The 14,987-nt window shown below is 44.7% G+C and overlaps 1 protein-coding gene across 2 annotated transcripts in view; it reads right to left on the bottom strand.

Annotated features, from left to right (window-relative positions):
* Window positions 1–2,989: 2,989 nt before the first annotated feature.
* LOC142767631 (17-beta-hydroxysteroid dehydrogenase type 6-like) overlaps window positions 2,990–14,987 on the bottom strand; it is a 50,429-nt gene continuing 38,431 nt past the window's right edge. The window contains exons 1-5 of one of the 2 annotated variants that reach the window (XM_075869730.1): window positions 9,742–9,848; window positions 9,268–9,504; window positions 8,461–8,724; window positions 4,714–4,846; window positions 2,990–3,622 (exon numbers count right to left, since the gene is read on the bottom strand). In XM_075869730.1, the coding sequence (XP_075725845.1) occupies window positions 3,268–3,622; window positions 4,714–4,846; window positions 8,461–8,724; window positions 9,268–9,472 (957 nt within the window). In that variant the 5' untranslated portion in view covers window positions 9,473–9,504; window positions 9,742–9,848 and the 3' untranslated portion in view covers window positions 2,990–3,267. Of the gene's footprint in view, window positions 3,623–4,713; window positions 4,847–8,460; window positions 8,725–9,267; window positions 9,505–9,741; window positions 9,849–14,987 lie in introns of those variants that run through there. The other variant, XM_075869729.1, reaches the window with a different exon arrangement.

Genomic DNA, 14,987 nt, shown 5'->3' on the forward strand with positions numbered 1-14,987 from the left:
TTCTTGTATGCAGGCTCCGCAAAAAATATATATATATTTGTTACAAACTTTTTAGTTTATGGCCGCAAATACATTTCTCGTTCAAAACCACCTCAAGTTCCACAAAGAATTGTGTAACTGGCAATGAAGGTGATATTGTGTTTACACAAGCCTCATTCCCCCTTTTTGGGGCAAAGTATGTACTGAAGCAATTTTGGTGATGCTTTCCTTTACAACCTGTCCACTACGTGCGATAAAAATTTGTTCTTTTACTGCGCCTTGGGAACCAGCGAAATTGGGCAAAGAAATGTTGTGTACCAAGTGTTGAAAATTGCTGATAGGTTGCACAAGTCAAGTTTGTAAAATGTACAGCCACGGCCAAGTCTGTGTATAGAGCACGTGAGCAGCCGGTTTTCGCCCTGCCACGCGAAAACCTGAAGCACTATCAGGCGTTTTTTATGTGTATGTGTTTTTCAATGTAGTACATTTATACTTTGTCGATACATGTTATTCGAGATATCGAGAAAAGAAATCAGTCAATAGTGTAGTAATTACTCGTCATCTTCCTCGCTGTATATGAATGTGTCATAAAGAAGCACCAGGTTCGAAGCACTGAAATTCTAGCTAAAAACAGTTATGCCTGCTTCATTCAGACGCCAAATTTTGACTGAAACAAACAGAGCGATTTATATAACAAGCAACAGTGGCACAAAACTATCATGGTTCTGAAATTACGTTTTCTACAAGTACATCGAGACAACTGGAAACCTAAAATTCGAATGGGACTCTACATGCAAACTATCAATTGTGTACACACCATGTTAGTCGCACTTGCTTCTTGGCATGGAGTTGATCTCTTTGGAACCTTTTGAAAGACACCGCAAAACCACATAACACAGGAAGATTGACGAAAGTGTTTATCAACTTATTCCCGATTCCTTGGTCTGATCGAGAAAAATATAAGGCTTATAATACAGCCATTAAAGGACACTTATTGCACTGCTGCTCTTGAACAAAGCATTGCCTGTACCGCACAGAAACTTAACTGCACCCATAAAAATTTGGCCAATCATTCTAAAGCGATGCAACACTTCTTCCATGTGGTGTTATAACCACACATCTAAGCATCCACATTGTGTATCGTTGTACATTGTGAGGGCAGAGCTACATGACTATGCGGATATCAATTGGCGTTTTGGAAGTCGTCATGCACTGCCATTCAGGCCAAACTTGTGGCTTCGGCCGCCTTTTATTTTCGTTGTGGATTTTCGTTGAGTGTGACCAACAGATGCGTAATACCAATCGCTGAATGAAGATAAAATATGAAACTTAGGCATGCATGACTCGCATATTAGGCGTGTTTTAGTTCAATGAGCTGGTTCACTGAAGATATGTCAAGAGCGATTGTATCACGGTTCTGAAATTACGTTTACTACAAGTACATCGAGACAACTGGAAACCTAAAATTCTAATGGGACTCTACATGCAAACTATTAATTGTGTACACACCATGTTAGTCGCACTTGCTTCTTAGCATGGAGTTGCTCTCTTTGGAACCTTTCGAAAGGACACCACAAAACCACATAACACAGGAAGATTGACGAAAGTGTTTATTATCGTATTCCTGATTCCTTGGTCTGATCGAGAAAAATATAAGGCTCATAATACAGCCATTAAAGGACACTTAATGCACTGCTGCTCTTGAGCAAAGCATTGCACAGTACAGGTTATAGAGTTGTACAAAAGACACAGCGGGTCACTCGAGGAAATCAGCCTACAAAAATAGAGCCAACTGTGTTGAGTCTCCTCCAGCTGTATCTTCTCAGAAACATTCTTTATATTATCAATTAAATCGGCATGTGTTTTTCAATTTAGTATATTTACACTTTGTCGATACATGTTATTCGAGATATGAAGAAAAGAAATCAGTCAATAGTGTAGTAATTACTCGTCATCTCCCTCGCTGTAGTTGAATGTGTCAATAAGAAGCACCAGGTTCGAAGCACTGAAATTCTAGCTAGAAATAGTTATGCCTGCTTCATTCAGACGACCAATTTTGACTGAAAGAAACAGAGTGATTTATATCACAAGCAACAGTGGCACAAAACTGTACAAATAATACTGGTGAAGAACAGTGACATTCCTCATTCATTGAATAGAGCATACCAAAAAAGATCTTCACAGCTGAATTTCACGAGGTAAAATGTAGTTGTGAATGTCAGTGCTACCATGTGGTCCTCTTCACATTAGTTACAGTTCAATGAGATATGCAGTGTTAAGTTGATGAGATGTATTAAACTATGTTAATGAAAGCCCTGTGAGGTTGCACTGTGAATCCTATAGTACAAACAACTGACAGCACCTCATGCTTAGTACCATTACTCTCTGCATTATCACATTGTACACACCAAAAACACCATACCCCGCATTAAACCCCAATAGCTTACCCTGTCCGCCTCGACATAACCCGCCATCCACAGTGTCGCCTGCAAATTCACTGCATGCATTAGCTGACATTGAGGTAATACTGGATGTGTAGAATACAGAAATTATACACGAGGTTCATTCTTAAACGACCCTTATTATTTGCTGTTGTGAAAGGCATTACAATATTCTACGATCCAGATGACTTCAATTCAATACAACACTTACAATGTTGCGTGAGGCGAGGATCGAATCATATAACTCTCTTTTTCTTTCACATACCAGGAACTTCTATTCCACAAGATGCATCAACACAATTTGTCAAAGGCTGCTTTATAATCCAAAATATTCAACAGGATAACTTGTTAAACATGAGGCTCTAAATCGTCTTACGACGTTGATGCACTGGCTCATTCCATGCACAAGACTGGCAATAAGGATTCTCGAATGCATATTTAGTGGGTTGCAAGGATACAAATAGTTTGTAACTTACCTACTGAAAAACTACCTAGGGTTTTTTTTTTTTTTGCTGACCACAGTTGTTACTAGAAGGTTCGCAATCATTGGCGGAAAGGGTCCAAGAGATTGAAATGCCAGATGCCTCAGAGGCTGATGGCAAGGATTCAGTAGCAGCACAAGCTTCGTTAAGATAAAAGTTCACTTATGCTGAATTGCAGGAACTTATTGTTGTGGCAATTAAAAAGTACAGACACCTTTTGCGCTTCTTTGTTGATGAAAAGAACGCTTGTCGAAAGGTGGTTTTCGCACACCTGCCAACCGTAGGCCCTGGTCTCATTACGTAACAATCTGAGCTTGCACAAAAAAAATATTAATGCGACAGTTGCACGCATAATATGGCCCAAATCAGCCTCGAGCGATGCCTCTGTTGCCTGGCAGTGTGGACGCTGGCGGCTGCGTGTCCCGTATGAGGAAGGCGTCCTGTACGACAGGCGGCGCGATCTCCAGCAGGCGGAACTGAAATGCTCTCAGCAGGCCGTCAGGGCGGTACGCGAAGCGTGGCCTCTGTGCCAATACAGCAGTCTCCATGGCGTCCACCACTTCGTGGATTTCGGTGCGCGATTTGAGCAGTTCTCGCCGTAGATACTGGCGGCTCAGCTCGTAGTAACGCTGGCCGTAGTCCCGCCGCACTTCTTCGCTTGTCTCCTGCCACAGCTTGTCCATGGCCGGCAGAAGTATGCCGTCAGCTGTCAGGTTTGTCCTATGATCAAGGGATGATAAAAAATAGATTTCTATCACATGAAAGTATGCTCTAAAGACAACCCAGGAAGAGGAAAACCATGAGGGTCATAAAAAATATAAATATGCCGACAGGCCTGCATGAACACCCAGCACTGTCGCAGTGAAAGCTAGAACAACGGCATTTCAGGGCCTTTTTATCAGTACAAGTCAAATTCTCGTCCTGATGGTAACGTACTCACCACGATCATAGTTACCCAAAATCGGCTGTTGTTAACGTTTTAATTCCCTTGCCTTCAGAAAATGCCAGTGTGGTATGTTGGCAAAACTCTAAATGTAAAACCTGATTGCCCTGCAACATTGCTTGAATACGCGATGCACAAGCAGAACATACACGAGATCGCAATATTAGTGCATATGAGCATGGCCGGAAGTGAGCGGCAAGTCGGAAACGCCGTATATATGGTCAATTGTGTTTAAGATGTCAGTGTTCTGCATATTACGAAGAGTTCCAGATAAGTAACTGCTACATCTTCGCAGTTATCACTTTCAGTACGTACTCATAATGTGCACGACTTGGTTATGTCTAGCACTGGAACTCATTGCTTGCATTAAGTCTGTGCAAGGAGATCGTCGGAGTGTCAATTAAATTATTATAAATATTCTTCTGTTATTATTGCGCCTTAAGAAAAAGTGCTTTGTATATTGAGAGCCTAAATAGTCCTGGCGTCAGACATGATTTTGGCACAGTTCTAATGCAGCATTTCAATGGCGATCCAGTCATGTCTGTGTTTACGCAGTCCGAAACTTTCGTAGTGGTTCAGGTAGCGGCCAGATTCACGGTGGTTTGTCACAAACAAGGCGCAAAACTGACAGTCTTCTCCAGAATGCACTACAGGGAATGTACAAGACAGGAGTGACAATGGAGATGTTGACGTGCGACTCTTTACGTTTTTCATTGTCTAGGAGACCCTTTTCAGCAAACGAATGTGCAGTCCGACGGTGTCGTATTTCTTCATCCTCACCCCCTTATAATTTATTATTTGCGTCTCAGTTCTTGATATTTCTACTCATTGTCTATAGAAGGAACATGAAAATCGCATTCATACTTACGCATACATATTGGGCTCGATGGACACAACGCGGACGCCAAACTTCTTCATCTCCCTTCGGAGGCCATCAGCAAAGAACCGTGCCGCGCACTTGGACATGGAGTAGGCCACCGAGAAGGGAATAGAGAAGTATCCTGCGTACGCCAAAGAATAATAAATAATTTATCAAGGTGCCCGACAGTTATGAATACTAGTTAAAACATGTCAGCCTGGCCCGCTTATGTCGTTTTTAAAATAGAGCATTTGGAAACATTCAATGACCCCAATGAAAGAGGTGAGAGTGGCTCTTGAATCTGTTATTAGTTACACTTGGTCAATCTTGTAACGTGACTATGCTAATTGTTCGTGGCCCTCTAGCGTAGCGAGCCCACCTAATGGATTTCTTAAGTGTGTTTCTCGTGCAAACTGTTACGAATGCTATGGCTTGAATTCTAGCTTACGGAATAGTATTATCCACCGCAACGAAAACCAGCAGGTCACGAAGCCAGGGAAGCAGTCGAGGACGTTAATTGTACTCTTTAACGTGTACTGTATTGATTGCGATGAAGTTTTCGCCACTCAAAACCATGACGGCGAGTATTGGACACTTTTTTTTTCGTCTGATGGCGTCACGTAGCCAGTGAGCTTTACCGAGTGGTTCAATAAGCGCTCTAATGCCACTTCAAGGCACCAACTCTGCCTGAATGAGAACCTCGCTGCGAATGAAAGAAGGAAGGGAATGCAACTTGTTGCTTTCGTTAGACACAATCTTAATGAGAATCAGTAGCTACTGAAACCAAGGTAGTTGTAGGTAGCTGTTCAAGATGTACCGGAACAATTGTTGCATAGATCTAAAGAAAGTAGAGAGAATGAAAAGACAACGTCCCCTAGACCTTTTTTGTATGGAGAGGACGCGTTCCTCCTCTCTGGGTTGCTGCAAGTGAGCACGAGAGTACGAAAGTTAACGTCACAGCCTCGGCAGTGCATTTCTCGGGGAATCCCGCGCGCTAACAGCAGCCCAGAGAAAACTATGGTGGCACCCAGAACGCCTTGAGTTGATTGATATGTGGGGTTTAACGTCCCAAAACCACTATATGATTATGAGAGACGCCGTAATGGAGGGCTCCGGAAATTTAGACCACCTGGGGTTCTTTAACGTGCACCCAAATCTGAGCACACGAGCCTACAACATTTCCGCCTCCATCGGAAATGCAGCCGCCGCAGCCGGGATTCGAACCCGCGCCCTGCGGGTCAGCAGCCGAGTACCTTAGGCACTAGACCACCGCGGCGGGGCCAGAACGCCTTAAGTGAAAAGGTCTATACCACGGTGGAGACCACCGTGGTCTATACATTCTTTCCTTCTTCGCCAGGTCGTTTTTTTTAGGGGGGGGGGGGGGTTGTAAACGAAAAATGCCCCCATCTCGCCGAAGGGAATCGTGAGCTAATGCGAATGGATTACGTAGTAGAGTCCATAATGGCGTTTTGCGCGTAAAATCCAGCGTTAAAAGAATATTTTTGTTTTTCCTACACCGTGCAGCCTATAGCACCTTTCGCAGCACGTGGCGTATTTCTGTCCCGAAAAATGCGGTAGGCGTTTCCAGCTCTAGTAGCTAGAGTGCACGGTTAAAAAAAAACTATGAAATGAACAAAACAAACAGCGTTCTCGGCTCGGCGTTGGCGCTTCACAGCGGCGTCTCGAGCACACATTGCCGGATGTTCTTGAGAGACGCCCATCCAGCGAACGGTCGAGAGTGAGGCGCGAGTGGACGGGAATGTGGTGCGCAGGGAAGAGAGAGAGTGAAAGGCAAGACAAGAAGCATCGAAACACTTTACCTACTCTCTCTACCACCACATGCACCGGTTGCTAGGGGCGAGGATACGCGCGCGGGCCCGCAGCTGTGGCTATCAGAGAGGAAATGAGAGGGGAGAGATAACGCCTGCCGGTGCGCGGACATCACCGCGGATTCCGTGAACAACACGGGATGCCTGACATAGTCTGATTAGGAAATGCATTCGCACTTAAAAAAAAACAGACGTCAAAAAATTCTGTACATCTGCTGTATCTCTTACGGCCTTTACCCTAACCCACTACGTTCATTCTGTATGCATTTTTCAGGCTCGTGTGCTCTGATGTGTAACTTTGGGTAACTTTTCGTTCCACACGTTGCCGAAGTCGCGTAGAACCAGACGTGTGGGGGCGATTGCCTCCATCAGCTGCTGCAACGAGCCTGATTCATTGGATCTCAAAGATGTAATTACTATTCACACCAATTTTTACGAAGTGTATGACTTCAACTTTAACTTCTAACATACCGTTTTGTCCGTTTTCTTATATACAGCGCCTAGCTGAACCCAATCGACACATTTTCTGCACGTTTTATTTTTCATCGAAGTTTTCGAACAACTCGCACTAACGTAAGACAAAGTGGTTTCGAAGACAGCAATGAGTTGCACTCGATGTTTGTTGCACTAAAAAGTTTGGGACAAATATAAACTAATAATTCTTCAGAAACACCCGTTTTTTTAGATGAGAGGCAGCTCTTTGACTAGTCTGTGTAACGCTGTCCATCCGTGTATCCGTGCCAACGCGCCGCACCTTATTTCCCATGTCGCAGTTGTTGGAACGATGCCAAGTAGGTCAAGTCGCAGCAACTCGTTGACAACAGTCTCTCCTTCACCCGCAGCAGCTGCCGGCTCCTCCCAGCACACCTAGGTGGTGCTGCTCCTCCGCGCGCTCGCAACGCACTTCTTTTTCGCCTCACCCTGTCCACAACCCACAATGCTCAACCGCACGCCGAGTGTAAACACCCTTGCGGCTAGATTATCTGCTATGAAACTTACATGAAACCTATTTCACCTCCAGTGTCTTTGCGTTTTAGTGAAACGTTTACTTAAGCAAAGGCTACACGAAATTTCACTTCAAACCATCGTTTCAGCAACCGCGTCAACGCCCGTTTCAGCCGGGTCAAAGCCGTGCGCACCGCCGCAGCTTCTCATTTCATCATGGTTACGTTCGGGTAGTTGGCACATAACTTTTTCAGCTGCTTTACGCAAATAGAGTCTTTTCAGACCCCACGAAGTGCCTTTGCCAAAACATCGGCTTTAATAAACTCATATTGTTAGATCACTTGTTGCTCTGTAATGCAAGTGATTTCTGAATGTGAACCACCATGAAACAGCGACATTCGCGTGATATTGCGCCATAAAACGTACGTGACAACGATACAGGCAACATGAATACTGTATTCAGCCGCCGTATGAAATACGATTACATTTGCTTCACTTCAGTTACCAGTCACTTTCTCAATGATAACATGTTGGGGAGTATTGCGAAAGAGGGCATATTTCATAAATTTGAACTGTTTCCATTACAGGCCCCGTGCATTGCAGCTACGCGAACTGAACAGTGCAGCTACGTGAACTGGTTGCTCGCAAGTGATGCCTTACACACTAAGAAAAGCATGTGAGTGTCGCCAAGACATCATGTCTTGGCCCGACCTCCGCGCCTTCATCATGCACTGAGGTCGAGCATGAGGAAGCAGCAATCTGCCAGAAATACTTCCTAAGAAATAATCAATCAATGCGACGTTGCGATACCCCTTATTATGTTGACACGTATGATGTTAAAATTAAGCTACAATAACTGTGTCAATGATCTGACGAACTCAATAAAGTTATCAGTGAAGTCCTAAATGATGTGAAATCCCGTCGTGTGTTTGTAAGGATTTCACAAACAGCAACTACAAGCGCGTACGCTGGCCATACTCACCCCATAGACTGGTTGTGATGACAACGCGTCCTCCCTTGGCCCTGCGCACCATGGGTAGGAAGGCGCGCACAGTTCGTGCCACGCCCACCGCGTTCACCTCGAGCATGCGACGCATCGGCTCTAGCGAGCCCCACTCCAGCTCAGTGGCCCAGATGACGCCCGCGTTAGCCACCAAGGCCCACAGCTGGGGGACCTCGGCGACACTGCCGTCCTGGTCACCATTGGGGACATCTCCGTTCTGGTCGCCTTCTTTCTGCGCCCGTCCTGCATGTATTGCCGTGTGGTTGTGATGATGAAGAAAAGTAGACGCAGCTAATAAAGATGAAAAGATGTGCACTTCGTAAAAGCAGCAACACTAAAAGTGCAACGAAAGCGGCAAGCCCAAACTTCGATTGTCAGTAAGTAATCTGGTCAGTGGTAAGGAGGCTGGGCATTCACACGTTGTGCCATGGGTGAAAAACTCCAGCCTTATCAGTGTGACAAAGTTAGTTACAAAACTATACTGTTCGCGTTGACTGTACCCTATTCTAAAAATGTCCGCATAAAGAATAACAGACAGAAATAACAAGCGCATCATGCCGCACGCAACAGCAAAGATCTGGTCATATTAAGGCCACCTCGCGTTTTTTAGCTTTCCTTTCTTGTGCGATACATTAGTGTTTTACTCGTAGACCCCGTCTAAATACTGTGCCATATGTTTCTTGTGTGCAAATATTGTGTGCATGTGTGCCCACCACTCACCTCGTTCAGCCAATATACATAATTATTGATCCCACAACGGCTTATCTCAGATCGTGCGCAGCTCACCTTCACTGGCCAGAATCTTCTTGACCTGCTGCACGGCGTCTTGCACCTGGCTGTCACTGGTGACGTCCATGGGGGCTATCACGTGCACGCTTCCTTTCCCTTCTTCCGCTGGTGTGGCGGACAGCGCTTGGAGCTTGGTGGCGCCGAGACTGTCCGGCAGGAGGCAGCCGGCGAACACGCGCATTCCGCGGGCGTGCAAACGCATAGCCAATTCCAAGCCAAAGCCGCTGTCGCAGCCTGCGTGGAGAAAGCAAGACAAAGGTATTACGTCACTCAATGGAACATCAAGAAAGCTAAAGCGGTGCGAAATCATGGGACAGGGAATGTCACTAGAGTCACGGTAACAAAAGTTAATCTGTCGTCGTCAAGATAACAAAGTTGGCACAGAAACAATGCGGTGATTCGGCCCATAGTTGGAACATGCTCACATTAACTGGTTCGCACTGGCACACGGACGCGACGAAGAATACGTACAGTGGCGGTAAAAGTTTTGCGGACCACAGGAGCACGTGTGAAACAGCCCCACTGCACCTTCTGACGGCCGCCTGCGAAACTCAAAAGCCACCTAATGCGGCGCGCACCGACGACTGCGAGTACAAATTACATGTTTTCGTCACGATATCGTCGCTCGATGCATCCGCGACGATAGCATGAGTGGCACCTTGAGCTTATTCTTGCGTTCCGGCGAACGCGCAGTTGAACGGAGCGAACGAGCATGTCGGTAGGTAAAAGGGGCGCGCAGGCGCAGTGCGCGTTTTCGAGCTTCGCAGGCAGCCGTCAGAAAGCGCGTCGATGCTGTTTGATAGAGGGACTTTAGTTTGACAACAGCTCCCGTGGTCCACAATATTTTGATCGCCACTGTACACATGGAAGAGCGCAAGCACCAAACGGTGGCCTTACGCAACTTTGTTAAGATGAAACAGGCAAAAACATGTTGCCTCGAGGTAGGCAAGTCTACCTGTCGAAACAATGGCGTACACTAGGTTTCCGCAGATTGCGGTTGGCCGCTATTTCCGTCATTTAACGGGAGCCGGCAATAGGTAAGCGTATGAGGCATGCGCCGTGACCTATACGCAAAACTTTGCGCACGCTATTTTAAATCTCGTTCTTATCTCGACAACGGTGCCTCACGGTTGGTGGCGTGTGTGAAGCTTGCTGGCAACTGTACATGAGGCAGTAATACAACACGTGCGCAGGCTAATACATGCTTTTTCGGAACTCTTGTAAGTGGACGTGATTTTGTTGCGCACGTGTTCTTTTCTTTTTTATCATATGATGGAGATCCTTAGCGCTTTTTTAAGTATCACGTCGGTACAGCCCATCCACTTTATTTCGCATCATTTACTTTTGGCTAACACTTTCTAGCAAAGGAAAAAAACTGGTGGAGGTGAAATGCGAAAAGCACCCCTCTATTTAAAATTATGTGCTCATTGAATACCAGTGAGTAGATATTAATCCTGATCTCACTATTGTGGCCTCACTCAAAATCACATTTTGGTTTTGTCGCGAAACATTATTTAACTGTTTAGAATTAATGAAAAAAAAACACTGTTTCCTGACTGATGTACTATACCGTGTAAACAATTTTCTGCGCTTTGGAACCATATTAAGGTATCCGCTATATTACATATCCACAATATTAGGGTTCCCGCTCACAAAAAAAAAGTTTCCAGGCATTGTATAAAAATTTCTGTTTGTATACTGCAACTACGTTTATATCGAGGAAAGCGGGAAGTTTGAAAGATAACTGAAAGACCACGTGAATGATGCCAGGAAGATCAAAAAGACATCCAACGCACTCACGAAACACGTGTCTCATGTAATCACAACATTAACTGGCTAAAGCAACCCTATTCGCAAATGAAAAAAACTGGTGTTTGTTGCTTCAATATCTGTAATCTCTTTTTATGCAGATTTCGAAAAAAAAAACGCTGAACAGAAGAGGAGGCAATGTACCACCAGCTACGTCAGGCATCTCAACAGCGTTCTAAAACGGACACAAGCCCGCGTCTCTGGGCCGCTTTATTGTAAGCGAAGTTACCATACAATAGCTGAAACGTCATTTTTTATTGTTTAGATCTTTATAATTTTGGTTAGTGCTCATTTATTTCGTGTTTTCTTTATTAAGGTGTTCTACCTATTTGAATGAAACCAGCTGTTTACGAGTCAACATTTTGCACTACCTACAGTGCTACAGCGGCTTCTGAGGTGGCGAACTATTTTCTTCGTAAGCAGCACCGAGTGTATGTCACAGCAGTTGACAGGCACTTGTTGCAAGAGCTGTAGAAGTCTTTGTTTTGACTGACGCTGCTATTTTTTTCACAAATGGGCCTATCTTATGTGCTACTTAACCCTTCGTAAGTATTGGTAGTCCTTCATAGAGTTCCAATGAGGTGGTGTTTATGCCACAATATCTTCAAAGCAGCTGACGCACGCTGTCAGTTGCTTTGCGTGTTACGTTTGTCCAAGTTAATTCTCGCTGCATCTTTGCTAGACATGCTAAGATCATCGACTTATTGCTGCTCCAATACGCCCAATTAGGAAACTGACGTAGCAATTACATAAACGAAAAATGTGGAAATCAGAATGGCAAGCTACTGACAGTTATGTCATTGTATTTGTTTCTTACGACACGCTGAGTTGTTCGTGCACTAACGCATTTACATAACAACTGCATTCACAAATGAGCGAGTTATGTTCTGATTAATATCTCACTTATGTATCATTTGCAAAGCAATCTAACCTTATCAATCACTCCGTGGTAACAAGTGAAACGTCATGCTGCTAAGTTTGAAGAAGCGGGTTCTATTCCCTGTCAGTGCGTCCCCTAATGACAGGGCAAAAAGACAAAGAAAAAGACTCTGTTAACATCGAGCTGTGTGCACTTCAAACAAGAAGTGTTCAACCTTAATCCTGAGGCTCCGACTAAAGTATACCACATTGTCATATTCAAAAGTGGACTCGCAACACCACGTGAAATAATTATTTGAATGTTCGTTCATTCACTATTGTGATCAAACATGTGTGGACACTTCCGTTGCACACCTGCTACCAACGTCAACGTCGTTATACATCGACATTTGTTGCTGCCACGTTCAATGCTTCGCTCTTTGCGTATTTGGTCAGATTTTCCAATTTTTAATAATTTATCTATTCCCCTCACAATACCGATTCATGACCCAAACAGGGTGGGCCATCAAATGAAAATAAAACAGAGACCCGAGAAACAATAATCAAACAACATCGCTTAATTCCCTGTATTCCAATTGGCTAACCACCTTGCGCATTACATTAGTAGTGTCAAAACAAGCGCGGACGAAATATCCTTTCGCAATGTCTGCAAGGCGCCAAAGAAAAAAAAAGCAGTAACAACCAGATGTCCTTGACATTCATCGCGTCTTCCTCGAATTATCGACGTCAAGCGGGCAAGCAGTAAAGCCTCGACGTCGACATTCAAGTGAAAACCGAGGCCACCGACAGTGTGGCGCTTGCCAAGAGTGAAAGGAGGCAGCGAGCGACCCTGGACTGCCGATTTCCCTCCCTATTCGCGACGTGCTTTCAAGGCAGGCGGTGGCTCTTGAGAATTTCTGAAGTGCTGCGCTACAAATACATGGCGTCGATAAAATGCCTGAATCATATGTAAGTTACGCTAACAGCATCACCGTAATGACGCTAGTACTATAACAGACCACCAAAATTTTCCACGCGGAAAGCATGACCGCCATATTTCCGGAGTATAAACTGGAAAAAAATTTAATGTGCCTGTCCATGAAACGAGAGACGCCATAAATATACCTTGCACGTACTGGACAAGTTCAAAACTAAGAAAAATAAAATCAAGTGATTGAACTGGGGATAACTGCGATATGATAACAATTCATGTTGTAATAACAAAACACCATATTAAGCAAATCGGTTCAATATGAAGATTGTGCGTCATGCACATAACCAGAGACAAAATGGAAGCCATCGAGAAACTGGAGTGTACAGAAACTTGTTCTCCCGCCAAGGTTGTCTAGTGGCTAAGGTACTCGGCTGCAAACCCGCAGGTCGTGGGATCAAATCCCGGCTTCGACGGCTGCATTTCCGATGGAGGCGCAAATGCTGTAGACCCGTGTGCTCAGATTTGGGTGCACGTTGAAGAACCCCAGGTGGTCAAAATTTCCGGAGCCCTCCCCTACGGCGTCTCTCATAATCGTATGGTGGTTTTGGGACAATAAACCCGGCATATCAATCAATCATAAGCGTGTTTTTCATATATATTGGCCTTTTTTCTTTAGGGTGTGTCGGTCGAGCAACGTGGAAAACGAAGTGCGTCGGCAAACTGGCGCCATGCAACAATTCCACTTGTTAATCCACTGATACGAAATACAGGTACAGGAAGCCACAAGCACGCAATATCAAATATTTAAACAGTGCCCCTGTTTATATAGAGATAAACACAATTGTAAGTCCACGGCAGTAGTCATAGAAATCCGCTGTGATCGAGATAGCAAGTTTCTGCGTGCCAAGTCAGCGCTGCCAGCTGTATAGTGATTGATTGATTTGTGGGGTTTAACGTCCCAAAACAACATTTTATTATGAGAGACGCCGTAGTGGAGCACTCCGGAAGTTTTGACCACCTGGGGTTCTTTAACGTGCACCCAAATCTGAGTACACGGGCCTACAACATTTCCGCTGTATAGTGAACGCTTGTCTGTGACGCAAGTGCTTTTTCTGAAACGAGACACCCTGAAAGAGAAGGTTCAGTTCATTGTGGGACATAGAATCGTTTGGTGATGAACAAACAAAAGCATGATGAACAAACAAAAAAGAAGCATGATGAACAAACAAAAAGATTGAACGCCGACCAAAATTTTAAGCTTTAGAACTCCAAATATGCGAGTTTCGGTTTGACAGCAGGAATGTAGTTTTTTTTTAGTGTTTTAAGCATCTTCATTATACTATTGCCCCGCCGCGGTGGTCTAGTGGCTAAGGTACTCGGCTGCTGACCCGCAGGGCGCGGGTTCGAATCCCGGCTGCGGCGGCTGCATTTCCGATGGAGGCGGAAATGTTGTAGGCCCGTGTGCTCAGATTTGGGTGCACGTTAAAGAACCCCAGGTGGTCTAAATTTCCGGAGCCCTCCACTACGGCGTCTCTCATAATCATATGGTGGTTTTGGGACGTTAAACCCCACATATCAATCAATCAATCAATCATTATACTAGGGGTTTATTTTTTATGCAAACAGAAGGTTAGGTCACGTGTTCTTGAAAAAGAAGCTCCACGAGACTTCAATGACGACCAATTGCAGAATCCCTTATGTATAATGCTTGGTTTTTATATACATGTTATCAGAGCCAGTTGTGCGTTATGGGAAGCGTGGAAATAGAAATTACGCCCCCCCTCTAAAAATAAAACCAAAGTGGAGGACCAGGTACAGCATTCACAGATTTAAGCACGGCACGCAAACAATTAGCATAGGGGCTGGTATGCACCTACGCACCATGAACCTGGCCTCTCAAGGAATTGTAGGCAATCCATGCGACATGTAGAACCGAAAGCATTGGTGTAGTACCTTCATTTAGCCCTTTAAAGACCACAGATGGTTTGAGAGTGTCGATTCTCTTTTTGTTCTGGCTGAACATGATAGACTTGTTTTGAAAATTGTTTTTGGCCGATAAAGTTAGAACACATATTGAGAACTGCTCAGTTATAGACAACCCATCGAATAATGCCAC

This window comes from Rhipicephalus microplus, chromosome 7 (genome assembly GCF_043290135.1).
Source record: "Rhipicephalus microplus isolate Deutch F79 chromosome 7, USDA_Rmic, whole genome shotgun sequence".
Lineage (NCBI taxonomy): Eukaryota > Metazoa > Arthropoda > Arachnida > Ixodida > Ixodidae > Rhipicephalus > Rhipicephalus microplus.